The sequence below is a fragment of the Myotis myotis genome, unplaced genomic scaffold (genome assembly GCF_014108235.1).
Source record: "Myotis myotis isolate mMyoMyo1 unplaced genomic scaffold, mMyoMyo1.p scaffold_m19_p_14, whole genome shotgun sequence".
Lineage (NCBI taxonomy): Eukaryota > Metazoa > Chordata > Mammalia > Chiroptera > Vespertilionidae > Myotis > Myotis myotis.
The window spans coordinates 14,715,262-14,741,878 of NW_023416318.1; the positions used below are offsets into that span (position 1 = coordinate 14,715,262).

The 26,617-nt window shown below is 41.2% G+C and overlaps 1 protein-coding gene across 2 annotated transcripts in view; it reads right to left on the minus strand.

Annotated features, from left to right (window-relative positions):
* The window catches only part of APLF (aprataxin and PNKP like factor), a 61,793-nt gene that overhangs the window by 16,255 nt on the left and 18,921 nt on the right, over positions 1 to 26,617 (minus strand). For both annotated transcript variants that reach the window (XM_036334292.1, XM_036334293.1), the window contains exons 3-6: positions 20,061 to 20,233; positions 16,648 to 16,795; positions 16,265 to 16,394; positions 8,006 to 8,187 (exon numbers count right to left, since the gene is read on the minus strand). In XM_036334292.1, the coding sequence (XP_036190185.1) occupies positions 8,006 to 8,187; positions 16,265 to 16,394; positions 16,648 to 16,795; positions 20,061 to 20,233 (633 nt within the window). The remainder of the gene's footprint in view (positions 1 to 8,005; positions 8,188 to 16,264; positions 16,395 to 16,647; positions 16,796 to 20,060; positions 20,234 to 26,617) is intronic.

Genomic DNA, 26,617 nt, shown 5'->3' on the forward strand with positions numbered 1-26,617 from the left:
GCAGGTACTAAAGGGGTAGGGAGGCCAGCAAATCCACTGGCTGAGTCAATGTCCACATAAATGCCATTCTCTTCTTTCTGTTGGTATCTCTAAACTCCACAAGTAATTCTCTCAGAGCCCCCTCTTCTCTTGATTTTAGAAAGGCAGAAAAAGCTTCTCTCCACAAGCATAGCAATCCCCAAACCTTAAAAAACCTTCTTGTCTCTCAGTTCTCTTTGTATACAGCCGGAAGGTAGGTCACTGGACGCCTTTCAACAATCCCCACGGGGAAAGGTCTGGCTTTCACTGTTGGAGGCTCCTTTCAAACATGAAATACTCAGTACTGTTGTCCCATCTTTGGGCCTCAGCAACAGTTATAGGACAATGGGCGGAGGGGGAGTCCCACTGAACATCCTTTACACTTAAGTAGGAGAAAAAAAAGGGCACAGCTTGGGAAGAAGTTAACTAAATTAGAAGGTATTCTTACTATGAAACACCATGCAGAGGTTGAAATATATATTTTTTAAATTTATATAGAGAGAGAGAGAAAAAAAGAGAGGGGGGATGGAGGGAAAGAAAGAGAGAGAAAGAGAGAGAGAGAGAGAGAGACAGCAATTTGTTGTTCCACTTATTTATGCCCTCATTGGTTGATTCTTTTATGTGCCCTGATGGGATCAAACCTGAAATCTTGGCATATGGGGATGATACTCTAACCAACTAAGCTACCAGGCCACGGCTATTTTTTTTTTTTTAATTAAACAATAACAATATACATAGTACCATGATCCCATTTAGCTTTTTTTAAAAAAAAAAAAAATCCCTATATAGCTATGTGTGGACTTACTTGTATAAATCCAAATGAAATGGTTTAGGATACAAATCAAAATACTTGTAAGACAATGGGACTGAAGGATAGGCAATTCAAGATATATATGTGTTATTCTATATGCTTCTGAATACTCTGTGTTGGTATTGTTTTTTCACAACAAGCATGTATTATTTTGCCATTTAAATATGAAAAACAGCCCTAACTGGTTTGGTTCAGTGGATAGAGCATCAGCCTGCGGACTGAAAGGTCCCAGGTTCGATTCCGGTCAAGGGCATGTACCTTGGTTGTGGGCACATCCCCAATAGGAGGTGTGCAGGAGGCAGCTGATCGATGTTTCTCTCTCATCGATGTTTCTAACTCTCTATCTCTCTCCCTTCCTCTCTGTAAAACATCAATAAAATATATTTAAATATGAAAAACAAATAAAAGAAAATTAAATTTAAAAAAAGGCATGAAATGTTTAGCATCATATTTCAACTCCCTCTGCTTCCATGAAATATAAGGAAGGATTTGTTTTTTTAAAAAATATCTTCACAAGAAATATGTTTAACACATTAATTTATTCTAAAAGAGAGAGAAATTATAAAGTCACAGATATCAATTCTATGGGTCAGGGGTTCTCAAATATACCATTTTAAGAGTCACAGAAGCTAGAATTCATAATGTTCTTTATGGAACTCCATGAAATATTAATATTCAGTAGACCCTTGGCATTCAAGAATTTAACAATCATGGTTTCAATTATTTATAAATGATCCCCAAAATCCATTACATGCAGTAATTTGTAAGTTTGCTGAGACATAAATTTGCACTGCGCCAATTACAAAGCTCATGAGCCAGAGCAAGTGAACTGGCAACTGAGGAAAGAGGAAAAATGGAAGGTGCTCTGTACTTGGAAGAAATAGGGGAAAGGCAGAGAGTTCCATATTTTATAAATACCCACATTGCTTCTTTCTTAGATTAGATGAGAACATGAAGAATGAAGTATGGGAGGCTAGAGATTCATTATAGAGAGGATGGATCCCGTATACCATAAAAATACATGCTAGAAACCTCAGAGATGGAGGAGCATGGAGCTCATGGAAGGTGACCTTGGTGCTTGGAGGCAGCTGGACTGCATTATTAAGGCTATTAAAATAGTCCATTAACTTGCCCTTCCCAGCCCTCAAACATCTGAAGTTTTCATGTACTATAAGGGACAGAATAAAAACTTCCTCCTAATACTAGTTCAATGAGGTAATTCATCGTGTTTCCAAGCTGCTCTTGGAAAGAATGTCTGTGCTCATAAGTTACTTTAAAAGTCCTTCATCCATCCCATTAACACCCGCATGCTAGAGACTAAAAAATCCTAAACTCTAGCCCCACGTTCGCTCTTGAGCTTCAAACTCATATATTTATTCAATCACTAGCTAGACATTTCTTCTCCAATATCCAAAGCACCTCAAACTCAAAATGTCAAAATTGAAATCCTCCCTCTGTATTCTGTACCATAGCTATGCCAATATAACTTATCCACTCATTCCAGCCAGAACCTTGGAAGTATATCTTTCCCTCCTTTCCTCCACTTTCCCCAGATCCAAGCAACAAGTCCTACAGTTCTGCTTCCTATACATTACTCTAATCCAATGCCTTTGCTTCATCCTTAAAGTTACTGCCCTGGGTCCCATTCTCTTTATTTCTTGATTGTGTTAATTCCCTAATCTCCTCCCTCTTCCCCTATCTTCCAATCTCTCCTCTGCAGAGCTGCCAGGATTATCTCTGTGGCTGAAAACATCTCAAGGTCTTCCCTCTATGAACTAGTCCCCACTTCTGACTTTACCCTCATCTCACACTGCCACCTACTTTGCACTAAGAACTCCCAACATATCATTTGTATCCCCCCTGCTCATATACCTGCTGCCCCATCTACCTGGGATGGACTCCTACCTCTACCTCTTCTACACCTGGGCTGTACCTACTGCTCTTTTGTTAAGATTCATCTCCATCGTTTCTTTTAGGAACCCTTCCCTAGGAATCCTCCAGCTGGCTTGGGTAGTCCTCCTCAAAGCTCCCATAAAAATCAATGTGTGGTCACATTATTTTATGATTCGAATCATGTCCCTAGGATTCCTTATTAACTCCATATTATTCATCTTTCAATCCCAAATTCTAGTACACTGCCTTGCATATAACTGCTTAGTATAATGATTATTAGAATAATCTTTGAAGTAAAAAAATTGAATTTTGAATATCAGCTTTACCATTTCTTAACCTTTGACTTTAAACAAGTTGATTTAAACTCTCAGAACCTCAGGTCTCATAATCTATAAACCAGATATATAATCAACCTACTTTCCAGGATTTTCTAAAAATTAAATGAAATAATATCTTAGTGCTGGGTCTAGCCCAGAATAAGAGCTCACTAAATGGTTGTAGTTTTTTGTTTTCATTTGTTATTGTTAATAGCATAATTAATGCCACTACATTACTACTATTAATGAATGCGTATTGAGTGCATGAGTGAATGAATGATAAATGAAAAGACGTTTCTATGGGACTGATCAGAAGTATGCTATAAATGGTACTAACCCAAATGACCAATCAGGAGCAAAGGGTATAAGATTCCTTGATTTAATAAACCAATACTTAGGAGCTCTGGGGAATTCAGCCTTTCCTAAGAAATAGCTGTGTAAGTAAGCATTATAGGCTTTATCTCCCCTGCCATTTCCCTAAAGAAAAATGAGTTAAGACTCCACAGCAGACATCTATCTATAGAGAAATGAGGTACTTAACAGCCAGCTTATTTGTTTCAGCAATTATTATCACAGAGGGAAGCTGCATACAGAGGACAGAGCAGGGAGTATATCTAGAAATGGTTCTTATCACCAAAGCACCCTCCTCCACATATACTCCATTTGCTCTGAACGAAATACAGGTGCATTTGCAAGTTGCTCCCAAATAATATGGCATAACAGAACTCTTTAGCTCTGATTTTTTTTTCTCTCTTATGAGACAGACTTTCATTTCTATTAGATGGCTTTCATAGATTCATCACCACTGCCTCAAACCAAGAAAGTCCTCCCATCTCTTCCCCAACTGCCATGTCTACTGCTCTGTTAAGAACATTTTCAATCTCTTCCTCGATATTCTGTTAGTCATCAGGTTTGTTCACATTCTATCTCCAAAATGTCTCTCACATTTCTCTACTTCTCTCTGGTCCCAATGGCACCATTCCAGTCCAGGCTTTCATTCCCTGTGGCCGCCTGTGGCAGGTTCTTAGGCTGGTCCCGCCTCCATCTTACATATTGCTGCTACACACTCCTAACCACATAACTCTCACTCAAAACACTTCAAAAAGTATCTGAAGCCATAAAATACAGTCCTGATTTCTTACTTAATCTGGCTTTCACTCTGATTTGTTCTGTAGCTTCCTCCTCAGCTCTTGCCCATGCATATCCACACACACATCCATGCACACACACACAAGACACTGCAGTGTGATAGACATCAATGGACCACACACTTCCTTGCGTCTGCACCTCTCTCTGCTCAGCAACGATGCCCTTCACTGACATTACTCCTCCTCACCGAACGAACTTGCTAACAGGCCAGCCATCTTTCAACACCTAACTCAAATACCTCCTTCAAAAGAGGTTAACTTAGTCTTTCCTGCCCCTGCCTAGGGTGTACCCCAATGTTCCCAACCATTTCCAGTCTCCTCATTTGTTAGGTTGATCTCAACCATCCTAAGCAAACTACCAGTTGTTTTCCTGCTCGCTGAATTTATCCAAATCTAACTATAGTGTTTTTAAAAAGTATAATGTATATCGTTCATTTCTTCATAGACCTCTTTCCTCCATTCATTATCAAATGACTGAGAAACGGGTAATACTGCCTCATCTTTCTGACCACTATGAATGGTCAAAATGGAGATTCCATTATCCAAGTTCCTAGAATTTAACACTAAAGCAACCACAGAAACAAGACACTCTTGTGGATATTTTTTCTCTTAACTTAAAAAATGGGATGGCATGAGCCTAAAGCTACCCATGACCATGTTGTAGACCATGTGAATAAAGCCTGTCAATAGCAGTGAAGAATAATTCAAGAAGCAAAAATAAGAAAACCATAGACCAACCTGATTTGAACAAGTCTCTGGCTGGTCCTTATGATCTATATAGTTCCTGCTATTTTTCATTCTGGAAATTGAATTATTCCTATATCTTTGTGTGAGATTCAGTCATCAAAGATGGCTGCCAATAATCCCACCTATACCTTCTATATAAATCATTCCACTGGACAAGTGGAGTCTAATCCCCTTCCCCTGAATCTAAGAAGTAGTTTTGGTCTAACTTCTTCTGACCAAAAGAATGCTGCAGAATGATCATGTACCAGTTCTAGGCCTTCAGAGACCTGAAAGCTTCTTCTTTCACTCTGTCAGGCACAGATTCTCAGTTTAGACTACTTAATAGTTAAGTGGAAGGAGGGAGGCCCAGCCAGCCCCCAGTCATCCCATCAATCCTTGCTGGGGCACCACTCCTGAGAGTGAAGCCACCATGGATGCTTTAGCCTCAGCTGAGCTCCCAGCTGGATACAGTCAAGCTGACACCAAAATTGTGTCATAAAAGAATTGCCTAGCTGAGCTGAACCAATCCACAGAATTATAAGAGATAATAAATCATTGTTCTGCTAAGCAACTAAGTGCTGGGGTAGCTTGTTTCCCAGCAATAGACAGCTGATACACTTCATTTTGCTTACGTTGAATCAGTTAGGCTTCCTTCTGTCATTTACAACCCAGTCCTAATTAGACTGTGTACAGGACATACCATTATTTCTGTTAAAGTTCATAAATTCAAGCACCCTCCTTTCAATCCCCAATTAGATAATTACATAACTGGTAAGGGGTGACATAAGGAAACTGATGAAAAATGAACTATTTCAGAGCAATTCGCTGCCTTATCAGAAGTTATAGAGCCACAAAACTCTTGCAGACAGTCTCATATGTATGGTAGAGAAATCCATTGTACCCAAAATGAAAAGACCTATGTTTGAGCCCAAGGTCTCTAGCAATGTGCTCTTGGGCCCAGTTACCTCCAAGGTGTTGAATGATGGTACATCAGTAGCTCTCAACCTTGTGTACACATTACAACTGAAAATGTTTATTTAAAATAATACAGATGTGCACAGAACAACTGAATCAGAATCTCAGGAGTAGGGCCCAGTGAGGGAAGGTGATTTCTGCCCCTTCTCTCCACCTCCTTTCTTTCTCTTTCCCAGGAAAATGTGACTGATTCTTCCCAAGTGAACTGACCCAAGTCTACTCTGCAGGCCTGGCCAAACTGTTCTTAGTCCCATATAATTGGCAACCTCATGCCATTACAGTATAAATAGGCAGCCCCAACCTCCTGTTTTCACTCTTGTAACTTTCCCTCTCACCTGCTCCTGCACTGCAGATATCCATTCAGGACCAGCTGCAAGCCAGTTAAGAGTGAAACTGGGTGGGGATGGAGGGTGGGGCTTAGAAAGGTCTTCTTGGGTCTCAGTCTAAGTCCTCACCTCCAGCCCAGCTTTATCAGAAAGCCCTGCATAAAAGGTTATGAAAAGGTACTGAAACCTTGAGCCCTGTTTCTCCTGTGCTATGAGAGCTGAATCTCCCTCAAAAACCCTAAGATAAGGAAACAAAATTGGCCAAGTAGAGCTCAGGCATTCCTGGGACCTAGCTGAATACTACCTTGATGTCATCAAAATCTCACAAATACCTCAAATATTTTGGCCCTGTTTACTGCTCCTCTCTAAAAATCTATCAGTTAAGAAGGTGTTTGTGAAAGTAGTACTTGCGATTATCAAACTGATGGGTTGAAATAAACATAGTAAAACATGTATACTATAGATTTTACTCTGAAAAAATAAACTTCTCTTCTTGGAAAATAAAGGCAGTCATAATAATATGTTCAGATAGTAGAGCATGTTAGGTCTCAAAGTAAGTAAGTTTTACCTTATAAGCTTTTGTGGGCAAAACACTGAGTCAGAAAACACTTTGTTTTCACTTCTTAAACTTGACCCCAAAAGCAAGCAAGGGGTTCTGGCTATAGTTATTAGACCCCACCTCTCTAGCTGAAAGAAGGATCCAATGAAAATCTGGATCTGCTCTGGTGGAGAGGAGGCAGGAGTGAGGGGAATATTACAAAAGACCTGACCCTCGGGAAGGCTACTGGCCTTTCAATCACTCCAGTGCACACTATCCTAAAACCAATCCCACTCCTTCGGCTCTTGTGGAGACTAAAAAGACGAGGACCACAGAGCTCAGCCATAGGTCTACAGGATCATGAAAACTGCATCTGAAGCCACCCCTCTACCAAGAGGAAGAATATCTGACCTTTCTGCCCCAGGGATATCTTTTTTTCCTCTCCTGTTATATGCATCAATATAGGCCTAATTTTCTTTAAGTACTCAGTGCTAAAGAATGCATAAGTCATCCAAACTATTTTAGTAAGTTAGCAGAAACTGAAAGAGAAGGTTTATATATACTAAAAGTTAGCCCAGAAGTAATCCTGCAACAGGCTAGTAAGAATTAGCCCACTAGTTGTTCTCTGAATACTCATCAAGAAAAAGGTGGTTTGCCCGTTTGGCTCAGTGAACAGAGTGTGGGCCCTCAGACTGAATGGTCCTGGGTTAGATTCCGGTCAAGGGCATGTACCTCAGTTGCAGGCTGGATCCTGGGCCCGGGTCGGGGCATGTGTGGGAGGCAACCAATTGGTGCGTCTCTCTCACACCAACATTTCTCTCTCTGTTTCTCCCTTTCCCTTCCACTCTCTCTAAAAATCAATGGAAAAATATCCTCGGGTGAGGATTAACAAACAAAAAACAAAAAAAGAAAAGGAAAAAGTGGTTACATGCCATTTGAGAATAACCAATATAATATGAAAAGGCCAGTTTTTAATAATGGAGGTTCCAATGATAACCACAGTCAGGTGGTCTTTACCTTTTCCCCAGTCTGAAAATTTCTAAGTAACTTTGTTTTCTACAATGCAAATACTATATTAAAGGATATTGTCAGCAAGTCAGCAAAATATGAGCTAATTTTTCTTTTTGTAAACTTCATAAACTCATTAATAAAAAGCAATTTTGGTTTTTCCTTGCTGCATACCACATATAATTAATTGCTATCTAGAATATCTGATTAAGAAAACAATCAGATAATTATTTTTTTTAAATCACCTTGGATGAAATGACAGACTCTTCCTGATCAGCATTTCTGCACTTTTTTCCTGTGTCTTGCTCTGCAGATGTACTTTGTGAGCTTCCCGGTGAAATCAATCGCTTTCTTCCTTGCTGTGTTATGTATTCTTGGGTTTTATTTTTGCAGAATCCTTCTCTTCCACTTTTCTGGTTTACATTATCTTAAACACACATAAGTACACATACACAAAGAAAAAGGAGGAGAAAATTATCTCCTATATCTTCCAATGTCAATAATCATGCCCCCCAAAAACACAAAAAAACAAAACAATAACAAGAGAGAGAGAGAGAGAGAGAGAGAGGAGGAGGAAGAGGAGGAGGAGGAGGAGGAGGAGGAGGAGGAGGAGGAGGAGGAGGAGGAGGAGGAGGAGGAGGAGGGGGGGAGGAGGAGGAGGAGGAGGAGGAGGAGGAGGAGGAGGGGGAGGAGGAGGGGGAGGAGGAGGAGGAGGAGGAGGGGGAGGAGGAGGAGGAGGAGGGAGGGAATGGAGGGAGGGAGGGAATGGAGGGAGGGAGGGAAGAAGATGAAGCAGCTAGTAAAATTAAAGGTCCATTATGGTAATGTCAACTTGAAAACATTTATTTGCAAATCTCAAAAAGTATTAAGCAAACAATAATAGCCAAGAACTCCAGTCCTGGAGTCAGCAAGGTTAAGATGCTAATGAGGGCAGACTCCATCCTTAACTATTTCACCTCACCTCTCTCAACAAAGCTTTCATCCTCTGGAAAAAGGAAATTATAATAAATAGCTCATGGCATTATTAAGAGGAGTAAATGAGGTAAGATATGTAAACTATCTAGGAGAGTACCTGAAATATGTTAGCTATCATTTTTTTTTATTTTAGCATTGAATTTCTCTAACAAAAAAATCTGACATGAATTTTATATATATTTATTGAGCCCCAATAGCCACAGTGAGGAGTTCAACTTAGGTTACCTTATAGATTAAGAACCCAAATAACCCAAAAGGGAGAGTGACCTCTGCAAATTTCACCGAAGAAGAAAATAAGTCTCAGTAACAATGGACACTAAATCCCATGTTATACTTCCCAAGATTCACTATAACTAGGAAACTTATGTCAATATAATATTTTGTTAATAAATTCGTGAATTATCTCATCAGAAAGGAAGAAAGATTTACATATTTTAAGAGGGAAGTCTTCATAGTTAGTTGTCTATTTCCTCTACACTTGAATGATAGCTTCACGAGGACAGAGACTATATGTGCCTTGTCCACTGTTTCCCCCTTGTGCCTCCAGTACCTAGAACTGTGCCTCAATATGCTGACTACATGACTTGTGAACATAAACAGAATTTGTCCAAAGATTCCCTTAAGAGCCTGGATATAGGCATGTAAGGCAATCCGTAATCACTATTCTAATGTTGTAATGTAAGGGTTAGCAAACTTTTTCTGTAAAAAGTCAGAAATTGAATATTTTAAGCTCCGTGACCCATATAGCATCTGTCACAGCTACTTACCTCTGCCTTTGTAGTGTGAAAGCAACCATAGAGAATACATACATAGATGGGCCTGGCTGTATTCCAATAAAACTTTATTTACAAAAAAAAGCAGTGGATTGGATTTGGCTCAGGAGCTATAATTTGCTCAGAGCTATTCTAAAGAATAGTCAAGTAATCTGAAAAAACAACTCCATTAAATTCAGAGGAAAAATACTAATAGAATATCTATTATTCATATTACTAAACAGGAAAATCACCCGAACCAACATAAAAATAATGCATCTATTAAAGGAAACTTATGGATAAACTATTAACTTTAAACTTCACATAATTATTTAAATATTGTTTTGAATCTAAATTAGGAGACATTCCACATCATTTTAGAAACTGTCAGAAATAAGACTAAATAGAACCGTTGCCCTGACCGGTTTGGCTCAGCGGATAGAGCATCGGCCTGCGGACTCAAGGGTCCCAGGTTCGATTCCGGTCAAGGGCATGTACCTTGGTTGCGGGCACATCCCCAGTAGGGGGTGTGCAGGAGGCAGCTGATTGATGTTTCTCTCTCATCGATGTTTCTAACTCTCTATCCCTCTCCCCTCCTCTCTGTAAAAGATCAATAAAATATATTTTAAAAAAAAATAGAACCATACAGCTTGGTGAAACAAATGATCAAGTGCTATAACAGTTATGAATTAGTCAAACCAAGGAAAATAGCCAACTATGGTATTGTTTACTATGCTAAAAACTAAAAAATGCAAATTAAATAAGACACAGCTTCTGCCCAAATGGCAGTGTATCACATTGTAAGTGGCAATCTTATATAATAAAAGCCTAATATGCTAAGTATCTGGTTGGCCGTTCAACCAATCAAAGCATAATATGCTAATGATATGTTAAGGCTGCTCAACCACTCGTTATGATGTGCAATGATCACCAGGAGACAGACACTCTGACCGGTAGGTTAGCTTGCTGCTGGAGTCCGGCCAATCGGGACTGAGAAAGATGGGCTGAACACGCCCTAGAGCCCTCCAGTGGTCCCAGCTGGCCAACTTCCCACGTCCCTCTCTGGCCCCAGTAGTGCACTGATGGGGCCCCTCAGCCTGGCCTGTGCTCTCTCGCAATCCGGGACCCCTCAGGGAATGTTGGAAAGCTGGTTTCAGCCCAATCCCACAGGCCAGGCCAAGAGACCCCACTGGTGCATGAATTCATGCAACGGGCCTCTAGAATGTACATAAAATTCTAAATTTAAAAATATCTATATTTAGCCCTGGCCAGGTGGCTCAGTTGCTAGACCATCATTTCTATATGTCAATATTGTAGATTCGATCCCTAGTCAGGGCACATACAAGAGTCAACCAATGAATGCATAGATGGGTGGAGCAACAGGTCAATTTTTTTTTTCTCTTTCTCTCTCCCTTCCTCTCTCTCATCATTGATGCTTCTATCTCTCTCTCCCTTTCCCTTCCTCTTTCTAAAATCAAATTTCAAAAAAAAGAAACATATATTTCTGTTACTCAAACTGTCCTTGAGCATATATGGAAAACTTTCTAATTCATTTTATACAACACCGATAAAGCTCTACCACCAAAATCTAACATAGTTGGCACATGTTGAAAAAAAATACAAACCATACTTGTGAGTATAGATACAAATGTTCTAAACTAAATATTAGCAAATCTAATCTAACAGAGTATAAAATAATAAGCCATTATGATAAACTGAACTTATTCCAGGAACACAGCCTGATACAACAGTAGGAAATCTAGCAATATCATTAATTACATTAACATATGAAAATGCAAGACTGTCTATACTAAAAAAATGTCCAGAGATTTCAACAATTATTCCTGGGGGAAAAAACCCCCACACATCCTAAACATAAGAGTACCAGAATCAATCCCAACCCTATTAAATGCTAAAAAACTAACAGAATTCCTAGTAAAATCAGAATAAGAAACAGGTACCAATTTTACCCGTTTTTATTTAAAATTCACAGTTCTAGCATATGAAATAAGGTCAGAAGAATTTAAGAAGCAGTAGATAGATCAAAAGAGCCAGAAGTGTCATAGAAGCATGGAACAGACTGATGAATCTCAGAGGGAAGGTGAGTGGAGTGGGAAGAGATTAACCAAAAACTTATATGCATAACCCATGCACACAGAAAATTGCAATGGAGGCCTAGGTTGGGGTGGTTGTGGAATTGAGGAGTCAATGGAGGGAAAAGAGGGATATCTGTAATACTTACAATAATAAACATAAATTTTTTTTTAAAAAAAGAGCCAAAATGTCATAATTCTGTAAATATGATTACACAGCTAGAAAATCCAAGAGGCTAAAAAAACTATTATAATTAATTAGATCATTTAGCAATATTGCTGGAAATAAAATAAATACAGGATGGGGCAAAAGTAGGTTTACAGTTGTGAATACAAAAACACAGTTTATTATTGTACTAGAAGCCCGATGCACGAAATTCGTGCAAGGGGCTCGGCCGTTGCAGCCCTGGCTTCATCCAGAAGATCATCCAGACGGTCATCTGGCAGTCATCCAGACAGTCATTCTGCTGTTTGGTCTAATGAGCATATTAGCTCTTTATTATGTAGGATTATTATTTATTAATTATTGCATTATCATTCTTCTGATCCTACTACAATCCAAACTAGCATTATGCTGTCCACAACATACTTGATCAAAAACTTTAGAAGACTTCTGTGACCACTATGCTGAATATTAAAAATAGTAAGAGTACTAATATCAACTAAAATAAATATACAATTGTGCTATCTAATCTAATAAAAGACAAAAAGGGTAATTAACCGTACCTCCGCTACACTTCCCATTGGCTAATCAGGGTGATATGCAAATTTACTGCCAACAAAGATGGCAGCCGGCAGCCACGCAGCTGAAGCGAACATGAGGCTTGCTTGCTCCAGTGATGGAGGAAGCCAATGTTCCCCACCTGCTGCGGCCCGGCTCTGAGCTCCAAAAGCAACAATGTTCCAATTATAGAAGCTAAACAAACCACAGATACCTGCTTTCAGCCAGCAGGGGCCTCAGAGCTTAGAGCGCCAGTGATGGCAACAGAGTTTCAATTATAGAAGCTAAACAAACCCAGATACCTGCTTTCAGCCTGCCGTGGCCTCAGAGCTGGGAGCGCCAGTGACGGCAACAATGTTTCAGTTACAGAAGGTAAATAAATCTCAGAATAAAAAAAGAAAAAAGATAAAAAGGAGAGGCTGGGAGCTTCAGTCGCTGGCCAGCCTGAAAACGGCCCTCAGCCCCTCACCCAGACTGGCCAGGGACCCCAGTGGGGACCCCCACCCTGAAGGGGGTGTGTCCAGCTGCAAACAGCCATCAGCCCCTCACCCAGGATGGCCAGGCACCCCAGCGGGACCCCCACCCTGATCCGGGACACCCTTCAGGGCAAACCAGCTGGCCCCCACCCGTGCACCAGGCCTCTATCCTACATAGTAAAAGGGTAATATGCAAACTGACCCTAACAGCAGAAAGACTGGGAATGACTGTCACTATGACACACACTGACCACCACAGGGCAGACACTCAATGCAAGAGCTGCCCTCTGGTGGTCAGAGTGCTCCCACATGGGGGAGCTCTGCTCAGCCACAAGCCAGGTTGATGGCTGCCAGTACAGCGGTGGTGGTGGGAACCTCTCCTGCCTCCTCAGCACTGCTAAGGATGTCTGACTGCAGCTTAGGTCTGCTCCCCGCTGGCAAGTGGACATCCCCCGAGGGCTCCCGGGCTGCCAGAGGGATGTCTGATTGCCATCTTAGGCCCAATCCCCCGGGGAGCAGGCCTAAGCCAGCAGGTGGTCATCCCCCGAGGGGTCCCAGACTGCAAGAGGGCACAGGCCGGGCTTAGGAACCCCCGACCCCCAAGTGCACAAATTTTTGTGCACTGGGCCTCTAGTTATTTTATTAAAGATAATGTTCACGGTAAGATGTAAGAGTACCTTGCATGAACTAATCATCCCAAACAAAACCATTATACATTTTGGACAAAACATATAAAAGCCACTATCTGAAGACACTGGAGAGTGACTGAAAGGCAAAAGTAGAGAAGAATCTCAGCTTGGAAAACTCACTACAACCTGTGAGGTTTGTAAACTTCGGCTCTTTCCTGAGAGCATCTCCCAATTCACAGGTAGCAGAAAGCTGCAGCCTTACTGGCTTACCTGTTCATAGGACAGAGTTAGAGGCTTGTGGAGCAGGTAGAAAGCTAGGGATAAAATCCTAAAAGGAAGAAACTCACAGAGAACCAAGAACCAAAATCAATGCATAGAATCAACCCATAGCTCACTACATGGCCTGGGGGAAGCAGCAGCTGGAAGCTGAGAGAACTAAGCAGAGATGTAACTGCTGTCCACACAGGGGAAAACAGGATTTAGGGCTTGAATTAACTGCCTATTCAAAGAAAATAGCCTATCAGACCAAATTAATTGTCTATTAGAACAAAAATATGTATTCGGAGGAACATAAAACTCAAAAGCTCTACATCATTTATAATTTCCAATTTCCAACAGAAAGTCACTAGATGAGAATAAAAGGAAAATGAAGAAAACAAGCAGTCAAAAGAAACTGAACCTGAGATGACTGAAAAGTTGCAAATAAAATGTTGACTAAATAAGACAATGCAGAAACGTTTTTAATAATCTTAAATCAATGGGAATACCCAGCAGATGACATAAATCATTGTAATATCTGCCAGGACAGTAAGCTATACTAGGACAGAGGTCACCTCTTCTTTAAATCCTCCAGCACATAACATCGTGTGCCTAGCACTTTTTAAAAATTATATCCTATCTAATAAAAGAGAAACATGGTAATTGGCATACGACCGCTACCCTTCCCATTGGCTAATCAGGGCAATATGCAAATTAACTGCCAGCCAAGATGGCGGCCGGCAGCCAGGCAGCTTGAAACTAACATGAGGCTTGATTGCTTCAGTGACGGAGGAAACCAACGTTCCCCGTCTGCCTTGCCAGCCTCTGAGCTTGCAGTTTAAAAAACATTGTAACAAATATAGAAGCTAAACAAAACCCCAGAAACCTGCTTTCAGCGAGCTGGGATCTCAGAGCTGGAAGTGATACAGAGTTTCAATTATAGAACTGAAACAAACCAGATACCTTTTTTCAGCAGCAGAGGCCTCAGAGCTGGAGCCTCAGAGCTAAAGCTGGCCCAGAATTTTAAAAAAGAAAGAAAAAAAGGAGCAGTTGGGAGCTTCAGTCCCAGCCTGAAAACAGCCCTCAGCCCCTCACCCAGACTGGCCAGGCACCCCAGTGGGGACCCCACCCTGAAGGGTGTGTGACCAGCTGCAAACAGCCATCATCCCCTCTCCCAGGCTAGCCAGGCACCCCAGTGGGGACCCCCACCCTGATCCAGGACACCCTTCAGGGCAAACCAGCTGGCCCCCACACGTGCACCAGGCCTCTATCCTATATAGTAAAAGGGTAATATGCCTCCCAGCACCGGGATCAGCGGAGCCGCGAGGCCTCCCGGCACCGGGATCAGCATGACGGGGCAGCGCCCAAACCCCCTGATCGCCCTGCAGCTCTGTGTGTGACAGGGGGCGAGGCCACAACCTCCCTATCTGCCCTGCTCTGTTCCTGACAGGGGAAGGCGCCCCAACCCCCTGATCGGCCCTGCTCTGTGCCTGATGGGGGGAGCTCCCCAACCCCCTGATCGCCCTGCGGCTCTGTGTGTGACAGGGTGTGGCGCCCCAACCCCCCCACCCCACGGGCCCTGCTCTGTGTGTGACGGGGTAGAGCCATAACCTCCCCATAGGCCCTGCCCTGAGTGTGACAGTGGCGGCGCCCCAACCCCCTGATCGCCCTGCGGCTCTGTGTGTGACAGGGTGTGGCGCCCCAACCCCCCCACCCCACGGGCCCTGCTCTGTGTGTGACGGGGTAGAGCCATAACCTCCCCATAGGCCCTGCCCTGAGTGTGAGAGTGGCGGCGCCCCAACCCCCTGATCGACCCTGCTCTGTAGGTGATAGAGGGCGGTGCCCCAACCCCCTTTCCCCCCCCCACGGGCCCTGCTCTGTGTGTGATGGGGTAGAGCCATAACCTCCCCATCGGCCCTGCCCTGAGTGTGACAGTGGCGGCGCCCCAACCCTCTGATCGGCCCTGCTCTGTGGGTGATAGAGGGCGGCGCCCCAACCCCCTGATCCGCCCTGCTCTGTGTGTGACAGGGGGCGGTGCCCCAACCCCCCAATCAGCCCTACCCTGAGCGTGACTGAGGGTGGCATCGCAACCTCCCGATCCGCCCTGCTCTGTGCATGACAGGGGGCGGCGCCCCAACTCCCCAATCGGCCCTGCTCTGAGCCCGACCAGGGGCTGCACCTAGGGATTAGGCCTGCCCTCTGCCACCCGGGAGCAGGCCTAAGCCAGCAGGTTGTTATCTCCCGAGGGGTCCCAGACTGCGAGAGGGCACAGGCCGGGCTGAGGGACCCCCCTCCCCCCCGAGTGCACAAATTTTTGTGCACCGGGTCTCTAGTTAATTTATAAAGCCCGTACTGTGCTGGCCTTTTATCTTAGACATGACAGCACAGGTTTGTTTAAAAATCTGTCAATATGGTAAGTCTAGCACATGTTAAATCAAAAAATAATTAACAGGATGTTTGATAAATAGCATAATAGCTAGTGTTTTAAATTAGATTTCATGTACACATCTAAAAAAAATGTTAAGCTATGTTATTCACCTCTTCATTTGTTCATAAAAACTTTCCAATTCTGCTTAATGTTTGCTTGAAACAAAACCTACTTTCACTGGTCACTGGTGCTGGGAGGTTTTGATCACCCAGATCTGTTAACATCCATGCTGGAAGGATTCTCTTCCTCTGGGCGGGGTTGGACTGCTGCTTACTGATGCCTGAGCATTCACCTGCGAAAGACTAAAAAAATCACCTATCTTATTAATTACCAAAAATAAGCATGCTCCCTTAATGAAGTTGTAATTGTTTTTACTTTGTAAAAAGCTACCATAAAAAAAAACATCTGCAATTATGGACTGAATTAGTCAAATTTTCTCAAAGACATTCATGATCTCTACTAGGTGAAGTGTTGTGCCTAATTTCAGTTGTCTTTTCTCTCCTCAAAATAATTTAAGGGACAGGTTATAAATGGATGAGATCTTAAATTTCTCACCACACTATTTGTGGTAGAAGTCTGGGTCGTCGCTATTCCTGTGCTTCCTTCCAGCTGTGGAGCACCAGTTGTCTTATCAGGCAAATTAACCAAGGATGATTCTGGTATTTCATTCAATATATCATCTTCATCAAGCATTTGACTATTTCTAGAAAATAAAATCAAAATCATTTATTTACCATTTGAATTAAAACTGCTATTATTTGTTATTATAAATGTAAGTCTCCCAAGAACATTTAAATAATGGGTTATGCTACTTTTCTCAGACTTAGAAGAACATAAAAGCAGGTTATAGTATAATAGAATAAAATATCTAAACTAGAACATGTTCTTTGTCTTCTGACCATAGGATCACCATAAAATACATTAATCTTTCCAAATCCTGGGCCTAAAAACCACAACTATTTATCAGATGGGGATCAGTCATCTCTCTCAAGGCTTAAGAGCTACTTACTTATTTAGTATTTGTCCAGATAGTCCATAAAAGTTAAGATCACCACGCAGAATCCAAAGAGAAAATGCAAATTGCAAATATATCAGCTAAGTTAGTTAGGCCCTTGGAGAAAAAATAAATAAAATCCTATAACTGTTACTGGGGTTCTGGCCAGTACAGCCACTTGTGAAATCCCCCCAAACATGCAGCCTGACTGAAAGCTAAATGTTCCGACACATGGTCACCTGTGGAACATACTAGTAGAACCAATTACTTCCTACTTGCTGCAATGTGATAAGATCATCCAAAGTCGTTGCATCATTATCATTTATGTATGCATAGAGATGATCCAACAAATTTATCTTTTTGAAAATGGAAATAGAAATGCTACTCAGAAATAAAAAGGGATGAAATGCTGGTATGTACAAAACATGAATGCATCTCAAAGAATTTTGCTAAGTCAAATGAGCTATTTATATGACATTCTGAAGAGGTAAAGCTATAGGGACAGAAATCAGGTCAGTGGCTTCCAGGGGCTAGGGGTGCAGGAGTGGGACTAATACAGACAGTTGAATGCTATCCCAAAGAGGCATGCTAAAATGGATTTCTTACATAAGACTAGAGAATCCACCAGCTGGCTATGTTCCCTGGAAGGACCCAGAACACTAAGCAATAAGGTATACACTAGTGCGGCAGTGCTGAGTAGCTCAATGGTAGCTGCCTCTACAGGTCAGTTTTGGTGGTAGGGGAGGCTGCCAAAAAACAGGGCTCCGTAGTATCAATGGAGATGACAGGATTCTAGAATTGCGCAGGCCCTGTGGTTAGCATTAAACATCAGAGGCTAAGTGGATGTTACTAGCATAACAGGCAGCAAAGTTGGAATGGCACTGGTCAGTAAGCATCTGTAACAATGTCTGTCCACCTCGCTGGAGACCACATTTTTCAGCTTTCCTTGTAACTCTTTTTAGCCATGTGCCTAATTTGGGGAAGGAGGGGTGTAAATGGAAATGATATGTGCAAGACACTGCCCTGGATTCTCTTCCTCATTTCCTTCTTACCTTACCAACTGGCAACACCAACAACGAAACTAATTTAAAAGATATATATTGAGGATGACAGAGTTTCTCCCTTAGCTGGAGAACATGAATTACATTATGAAGGAGAGCACGCCTAAAACTCTGGACCATTGTGTGACAGAAAAAATGTTCTATCTTGTTTAAGCACTGCATTTGGAGGTCATTTTTTAAGCAACTTAGCTTTTACTCTAATACAGGAATCAGCAAACTGCAACACTTAGTCCAAATCCAACCTGCTACCTGTTTTTGTAAACAAAGTGCTACTGAAACATAGCCATGGATGTCTGTTTACATACTGTCTATGGTTGCTTCTGGACATAGCCCCTTTTGAGAAAGTATTCAGTATTTTAGGTTCACCTTTATTCTGCCTGTTCAAATGTTAAATGTTTAACCAATGAAATCAAAAACATTCTGAAATGAATCAAATATTGCCAAAAGGCTCAAAAGGGAGGGCTATATGCTTTGAATCATATACTGAATGATGCATATATGATAAATACTTTTAATTAAAAATAGAAATTATAATTAACTTTAAGCAAATGGTCTTCAACTATTGTTACTACATAATGGGGATCAAAGTGAAAAAATGAAAATCATTACTGCACATCAGAAATCATTATATCATTACTAGAGGCCCAGTGCACGAAATTCCTGCACAGGTAGGGTCCCTAGGTCTGGCCTGCGATCAGGGCCAAATGGGGCCTCTGGCTGCCGGCCCGGGCCTTCCTTCCCCGGCTGCCAGCCAGGCCCTTACTTCATTTCGTGCCGCCCCCTGGTAGTCCGTGCACATCACAGCGAGCAATTGGACTACCGGTCTCCTGGGCAAACTCCCAAGGGGACACTTTGCATATTACCCTTTTATATATATAGATGGGAATATTTGAAAACTCCAAATCACAAATGGAAAAACAGCTAAGAGTGAAATCAACACCCTGAAGGAAATTTTACAAGAGCAGACTAACACCAGAACATTTAATTTTTAATATAAAAACACAATTAATTTGGTTACCCTAAATTAAGCACATAATTACCAAAACATATAAAAAATATTTACTACCTCTTTCCACACATTTGGCTTGATAGCAATAACATACAAGATAATACTCTTCATAATAGCCTGAAAAAATAGAGTGTTCTTAAAGTGGGTTCTATTTTCAGTTTTATCAATACCAAAAAAATTTAAAATTCACAATCTGACTGAAGGCACAACACTGATCTTTCACACCAAGGGGACAAGCTAATTTGAATAGACATAAAAATTAAAATTGACATATAATAATGTATATGAGTTATCAAGCAATGGCCATACTTTGCTTAAAATAGAAATGTACAGCATTTTTCTGATTTTTGAAGTGAGTATATAATTCTACTTTTATAGAGCCAGTTTATGTATTCTATAATTTAATTTTACACCAGATGTTTATTATAATACCTCATTTCCTCAGTTTCCCTATTCTATATTTTCTGTTATTTTTATAAGAAATAAAAGTTATGCAACTTTAGTCTAAGTCAAAGATTAATATCTTAATAAAGAAAAAGGGGGACATCTGTAATACTTTCAACAACAAACATAATAAAATAAAAACTTTAAATTGAACAAAAAGATTAAGAAAATATAGTGAGTTTCAAATTAACTATCCTGGTTACTGTTAGATGGAAAATACATTCTGAACACAATGGTAAAAGACAGCACATATGAGAACAATCACTATTGAGGCATCAGTTTCCAAATGTTTTCTGGAAACACACACACACACACACACACACACACACACACACCATGTAACCCCTATATTGCCAATACAGTTTAATACTAGAATAGTTTCTCCTGAGGCATTTGCGGATGGCTGAGGAATTAGGTTACAAATACCATTACCTGATGTCATTTCATCAGGCAATCTTACCTGAAAGTACAGTCCAGTTCTGTTTCAGAATACGTAGAGAAAACACGGAAAATGTATTTGTCAACAAACAAAGAAAAACTATCTCCAGGGTTCAACCAGTGCCATAGATTTGTCTTCAATGGTAAAAGCTGGCTCTTCTCAGAAGACTGATAAAAACATGGACTTGTGTGTATCTAACAAAGAAAGAAAGAATACAGTGATTTTGTAACTCCAAATTATGAAAAAATACAACTGAATATTAACTGATACAAAATTTTAATATCATAATAAGTTAGGTGTTTAAGAAACTTAAAATTCTAATAAATCTGGAACTTATAAATACCATAATTTTTATCCATTCATACAAAAAAGCTGTAATATACCTCCCATTTCTCTAAGAATAATAAAAAAAAACAAAGTTATCAATTGACTGGTTAAAAGATACTCTGTTTTGCTTGACGTAATTTGAAATTGAAAAGAGAAACTAGAAAAAAATTTCTCCAGTATGGAAACTGACTCCCTTTACTTTGAAATCCAAAATTCACCAATCCCCTGGAAATGGCTTGCTTCTTTTCCACTTATTTTCCTTTAATAATTTATTACTATGATTAAAAGATTAGAAACTATGAGAAGGGAAATTTTGACCCTATCTCTCAAGCAAAGAGCATAATTTTTTTTGTGGGTTTTTTAAGCTTCTCATGGAGGAATCTTATTTTGTTTGAATAAAATCCCACCATGAGATTATCATCCATATTCAAATTGTAAGAAGTAAATATATCTCAATGTCAAAATTATTACAATATCCACTACTTTGGATTATGTTTGCCACCAAAAGCTTCCATGTTAAAGATAATGAAGTTCCCTTCATAACTAAGACCTATTGGCTATTTCCAAAGGGCAAATAGCCTTTTTGTCATCAATATGATGAAGCTTTTAAAATAAATAAGTTTTAGTGTATAACAAAGCAATCTACATTAATGCAGATCTTTGGGGTTTTTTTAATTAAATCTTTATTGTTCAGATTATTACAGTTGTTCCTCTATTTTCCCTCCATAGCTCCCCTCCACCCAGTTCCCACCCTACCCTCTGCCCTTACCCACCCCCCCACTGTCCTCATCCATAGGTGTACAATTTTTGTCCAGTCTCTTCACGCACCCCCCACATCCCTTCCCCCCTGAGAATTGTCAGTCCACTCCCTTTCTATGTCCCTGATTCTATTATAATCACCAGTTCATTCTGTTCATCAGATTATTTATTCACTTGATTCTTAGATTCACTTGTTGATAGATGCATATTTGTTGTTCATAATTTGTATCTTTACCTTTTTTTCTTCTTCCTCTTCTTCAAGAATACCTTTCAGCATTTCATATAATACTGGTTTGGTGGTGATGAACTCCTTTAGCTTTTTCTTATCAGTGAAGCTCTTTATCTGACCTTCAATTCTGAATGATAGCTTTGCTGAATAAAGTAATCTTGGTTGTAGGTTCTTGCTATTCATCACTTTGAATATTTCTTGCCAATCCCTTCTGGCCTGCATAGTTTCTAATGAGAAATCAGCTGACTCCCTTGTAGGTAACTGACTGTTTTTCTCTTGCTGCTTTTAAGATTCTCTCTTTGTCTTTTGCCCTTGGCATTTTAATTATGATATGTCTTGGTGTGGTCCTCTTTGGGTTCCTTTTGTTTGGGGTTCTCTGCACTTCCTGGACTTGTAAGTCTATTTCTTTCACCCGGTAGGGGAAGTTTTCTGTCATTATTTCTTCAAATAGGTTTTCAATATCTTGCTCTCTCTCTTCTTCTGGAACCCCCATAATTCAGATGTTGGTACGCTTGAAGTTGTCCCAAAGGCTCCTTACACTATCTTCATATTTTTGGATTCTTTTTTCTTTTTGTTTTTCCGGTTGGGTGTTATTTGCTTCTTCATATTTCAAATCTTTGACTTGATTCTTGGGATCCTCTAGTCTTGCTGTTGGATCTCTGTATATTATTCTTTTTATTTCAGGCAGTGTATGCTTAATTTCTAGTTGGTCCTTTTTCATATTTTCAAGGGTCTCACTAGACTTATTGAGGGTCTTACTAAATTTATCGGCAGTCTCACTAGATTTATGGAAGATCTCACTAAATTTATCAGCGGTTTCTGGAAAATCCTTGAAAAACCTTATAACCGTGGTTTTGAACTCTATCTCCAGTAGTTTGCTTCCCTCCATTTCTGTCATTTGTGATCTGTTTCTTTGTCTCTGCATTTTGGCTGCTTCCCTGTGTTGGTAGAGTGACTTTGTGTGCTAGGTGTCCTATAGGGCCCAGTGGCTCAGCCTCCCCAATTACCTGAGGTGGACACTCTTGGTACACCCCTTTGTGAGCTTTGTGCACAGTCTTGTTGTAGTTAAGCCTTGGTTGCTGTAGGTATCACTGGGAGGAATTGAGCTCCAGGCCAATTGGCTGTGAGAATCAGCTGTGTCTATGGTGGGAGAACTTCTTTGCTGGAGACACCCTTATGGGGCAAAACTTGCTTCAGTGGGGCTTTGGTGCTCACTGAATCTGCCCCCTGAGTGTGTCCCTTATGAATCTGAGGAGTTGTAATCTGGATGGTCCACTCTGACCACTGGATACACTGGCTCTTGGATCTCTAAGGAGGTGCTAATTTAGCCTCTGCCTGAGGCTACCCAACAGAAGCTATGGAGAGATCTGCAGATTCATCTTCTTTGTTTGGAGTTTGAAGGTGCCCGGATGAGGCCCAGCTGTGAAGCAATGAAAGCTGCTGTGGGGCCTTAGGGCTTCTTTTGGATGTTCTGGGTCTCTCTGACCCACCTGCAGTTAGTTAGGCAATTTTAGATTGCAAAGAGCCAGGGCATTCATATGCAAAAGCCTCTGTGCACAGCTTGGGTGGGGCGGGGTCTCAGGGAATCAACAGGGCAGAGCAAACAGCTATGGCTGATCGCCAGCCCTGCCCTAAGAGATCCCGGTTCTCAGTGTCCTGGTAATCGCTGCAAGCACCTCTGAGAGAAAGCCGCCCTCAAGTTCTGCCTGATGCCAGACAATCCAGTTTCTCCCCGTATGAGTCTGGGTCCCCAGAGACTTGCCAGGAAGTGGCATTCAGAGCAGTTAGGAGCTTGTGTCTCCCTCCCAATTGAAAAAGATAGCCACATCCTTAGTTGCCAGCCCTCTCCGCATGTGCCTCCATGCCTCTGCTCTTTACTTCCACACTGCACCTCCTCTGAGTCTCAGTGTGCTTTTCTCTTTCCTTCTAGTTGTAGAATTTCCACTCAGCCAGCTCTCCTGTGGTTCTGGATGATGTCCATTTTGTCTTTTAGTTGTATTTTTGAAGTGGTTGTGCGGGACAGCAATTTCAGGTGTTTACCTATGCTGCCAACTTGGTTTCTCTCCTGTTATTTTTTTTAATAGAATCTTAGATAAAGCAACTCCCCTTACCATCTATCCACCCATCCATCCATCCATCTGCTTCATCGATTTAAGTGAGACTTTCTAGAGACATCAACAACCTCTCCAGTATAACAAGGTAATTACCACCCCAGGATTGGGCTGAACATTTCCAGTTTTTCTATTTATACTTCATTCAAGTATCTTGAGATAAAATTATATTTTCATACATTAAAACCTTTTCTGATCCCAAACATTTAAAACATCTGAAGGTGTTAAGGTATCTTTTATTCATACTGAATTTGAACAGATTAGAATTCAGTATAAATACAGTAGGTAAAAACTTCTGTTCCTATTATAAAATATATTCATTATGGGAATATTAAGAAAGTTCATAATAGGCCTATTTTTAATGTATTTTGAAATTCTAGGAATTTATCTTTTCCTTTTCTTTTTACTCCACAACAAATTTTTCCCCCCCACTGGTAAACTTGGTTAAAATATTTATTAAATACTAGAGGCCCAGTTCACAAAAATGTGTGCACTTGGGTTGGGGAGGGGGGCCCTCAGCTTGGCCTGTGCCCTCTCGCAGTCTGGGACCCCTCGGGGGATGACCACCTGCTGGCTTAGGCCTGCTCCCTGGGGTATTGGGCCTAAGCTGGCAGTCAGACATCCCTCTGGCAGCCCTGCAGCCCTCGGGAGACATCCACTTGCCAGCAGGGAGCAGGCCTAAGCTGCAGTTGGACATCCTTAGTGCTGCTGAGGAGGCGGGAGAGGCTCTCACCACCACCACTGTACTGGCAGCAGTCAGCCTGGCTTGTGGCTGAGCAGAGCTCCCCCTGTGGGAGCTCACTGACCACCAGGGGGCAGCTCCTGCATTGAGCATCTGTCCCCTGGTGGTCAGTGTGTGTCAGTGATCAGTCATTCCCAGTCGTTGTGCTGTTAGGGTCAATTTGCATATTACCCTTTTATTATATAGGAGTGCCTGGCCAGCCTGGGTGAGGGGCTGATGGCTGTTTGCAGGCTGGACACAGCCCCTTCAGTGTGGGAGTCCCCACTGGGGTGCCTGGCCATCCTGGGTGAGAGGCTGAGGGCCGTTTTCAGGCTGGCTAAGCCCCCCAGTGGGGACCCTCACCCCATGAGGGTGTGGCCAGCCTGGGTGAGGGGCTGAGGGCTGTTTGCAGGCTTGCCAAGCCCCCCAGTGGGGACCCTCACCCCATGAGGGTGAGGCCATCCTGAGTGAGGGGCTCATGGCTGTTTGCAGGCTGGCCACGGCCCCCACACCCAAGCTCCCAGTGGAGGCTGGATGGAAGCAGGTATCTGGAGGTTGTTTATCTTCTATAATTGAAACTTTGTTGCCATGAGCGGAGGCCACAGTCGGCTCAGGGCATGCGGGAAGCTTGGCTTCCTCCATCGCCCAGGCAACCAAGCCTCCTGCTTGCTCCAGTTCCATGGCTGCTGGCCGCCATCTTGGTTGGGTTAATTTGCATATAGTCGCTCTGATTGGCTGGTGGGCATGGCTTGAGGGATAGCAAAGGTACGGTCAATTAGCATCTTTGTTTTTTATTAGTGTAGATACTCACTTTCATTTTTTAAAAATGTTAAGCCTGTATAAAATATAAACTAAGAAAAATATAAACAAGTCTAGAATGCTGTGATAAAACATGAAGCAAATAATAACATTAACTTTGGTAAGCCACTTGCATTATAACTTATTTTTCAGTGTCTTCTATTTTTTTAAAAACCTATTTCTCCAGAATATGAATAGGGTCTTTCAGAGGTAAATGTGATATATTCTGATTTTAATTTCTGTTATATATTAAAACACACCAAAATATCCACAAACACTTACTGAACATCTTACAATGTTTTCCCACTCTATCCAAATGTCAAATCCTAGATCATTTACCTCTGAACTATCTCTTGAATCCATTTCTTGTTGCCATTTACACAGTCACTCCCTAGTGCAAGTTCACACCCACTGCTCACATTTCTTGCTTGGGCTAACATCACATCAAGTCTCCTGTCTTCATTCACCTCATTGCATTCCAAGTTATTCTTTTACATTTCTCTGTGAAAGCCTCTGATGACTCCCCAATATCAACAAAGCACAGAAGTGAAGGCTCTTCATAAACTTCAGTGGTTTCCAAACTCATCTCCCACCTTCATATGCCCAAATATTCACCCACAGAATCTTTGACCCAATCATGGATATCTACTCAAAATGCTCTTTGATTTACTACACCCTGAGATGTCTTATCCCATCATACCTCTCTGGATGAATTGTTTGAATTAGTCCCTATAAGTTCAAAGGTTACCTATAATCATCTGATAAATCACCACTAGACTGTCAGGTCCATGGCTGCATATAACTGTACCTACCACAGAAGTTTCTAATAGCAGGAAGAATCAATATTTCAACTATCAGTCATTAGTGAATAATATCAGGAATGGTTCCAAAGAGTTTACTATAAGAAGTGATGCTTAAAATCTAATGTATTTACCAAAAATGCTACCTGTTGAGTCACTTAAATAGATTCACCACTAAAATCATTTCAATTCCATTCTCCATAGATAAATTTTTAAACAATAATCACTTTCATCTTCTAAAATGCCCCCAATAGCAAGCAGCTAGGCACATAAGCTTCCTGGCTTTCAAAACCCCCCAAGTAACTTTCTCACTCTACGTAACTTCATCAAATATCATGACATTATACTTTTAAACTAACCACAGAACCATGAAATTTGGGGAAAGAAACCTAGAAACTATTTAGCTCAACTTGTAAAGAAAAAAAGCTGAACTGTCCAAACAGTATGTTTAACCAAGCTGGGGGCGGGGGGAGAAACTAATATAGAACAGGAAGCAATGCAACAAAAGCTGTTATTGGAAAATACTAAGCATTGTTACCTATATGCCCAAATTTTATTTAAGAAAAAAAAAGACAATGTTGAAATTTAGAATGAATGTAATCTACCTAGTCCTGGCAATTTACTTTAATGAGGATTTGGCCATCAGACCTCCTAGGTCAGTGATGGTGAACCTATGACACGCGAACTCATTTTTTTGGTTGATTTTTCTTTGTTAAATGGCATTTAAGTATATAAAATAAATATCAAAAATATAAATCTTTGTTTTACTATGGTTGCAAATATCAAAAAATTTCTATATGTGACAAGGCACCAGAGTTAAGTTAGGGTTTTTC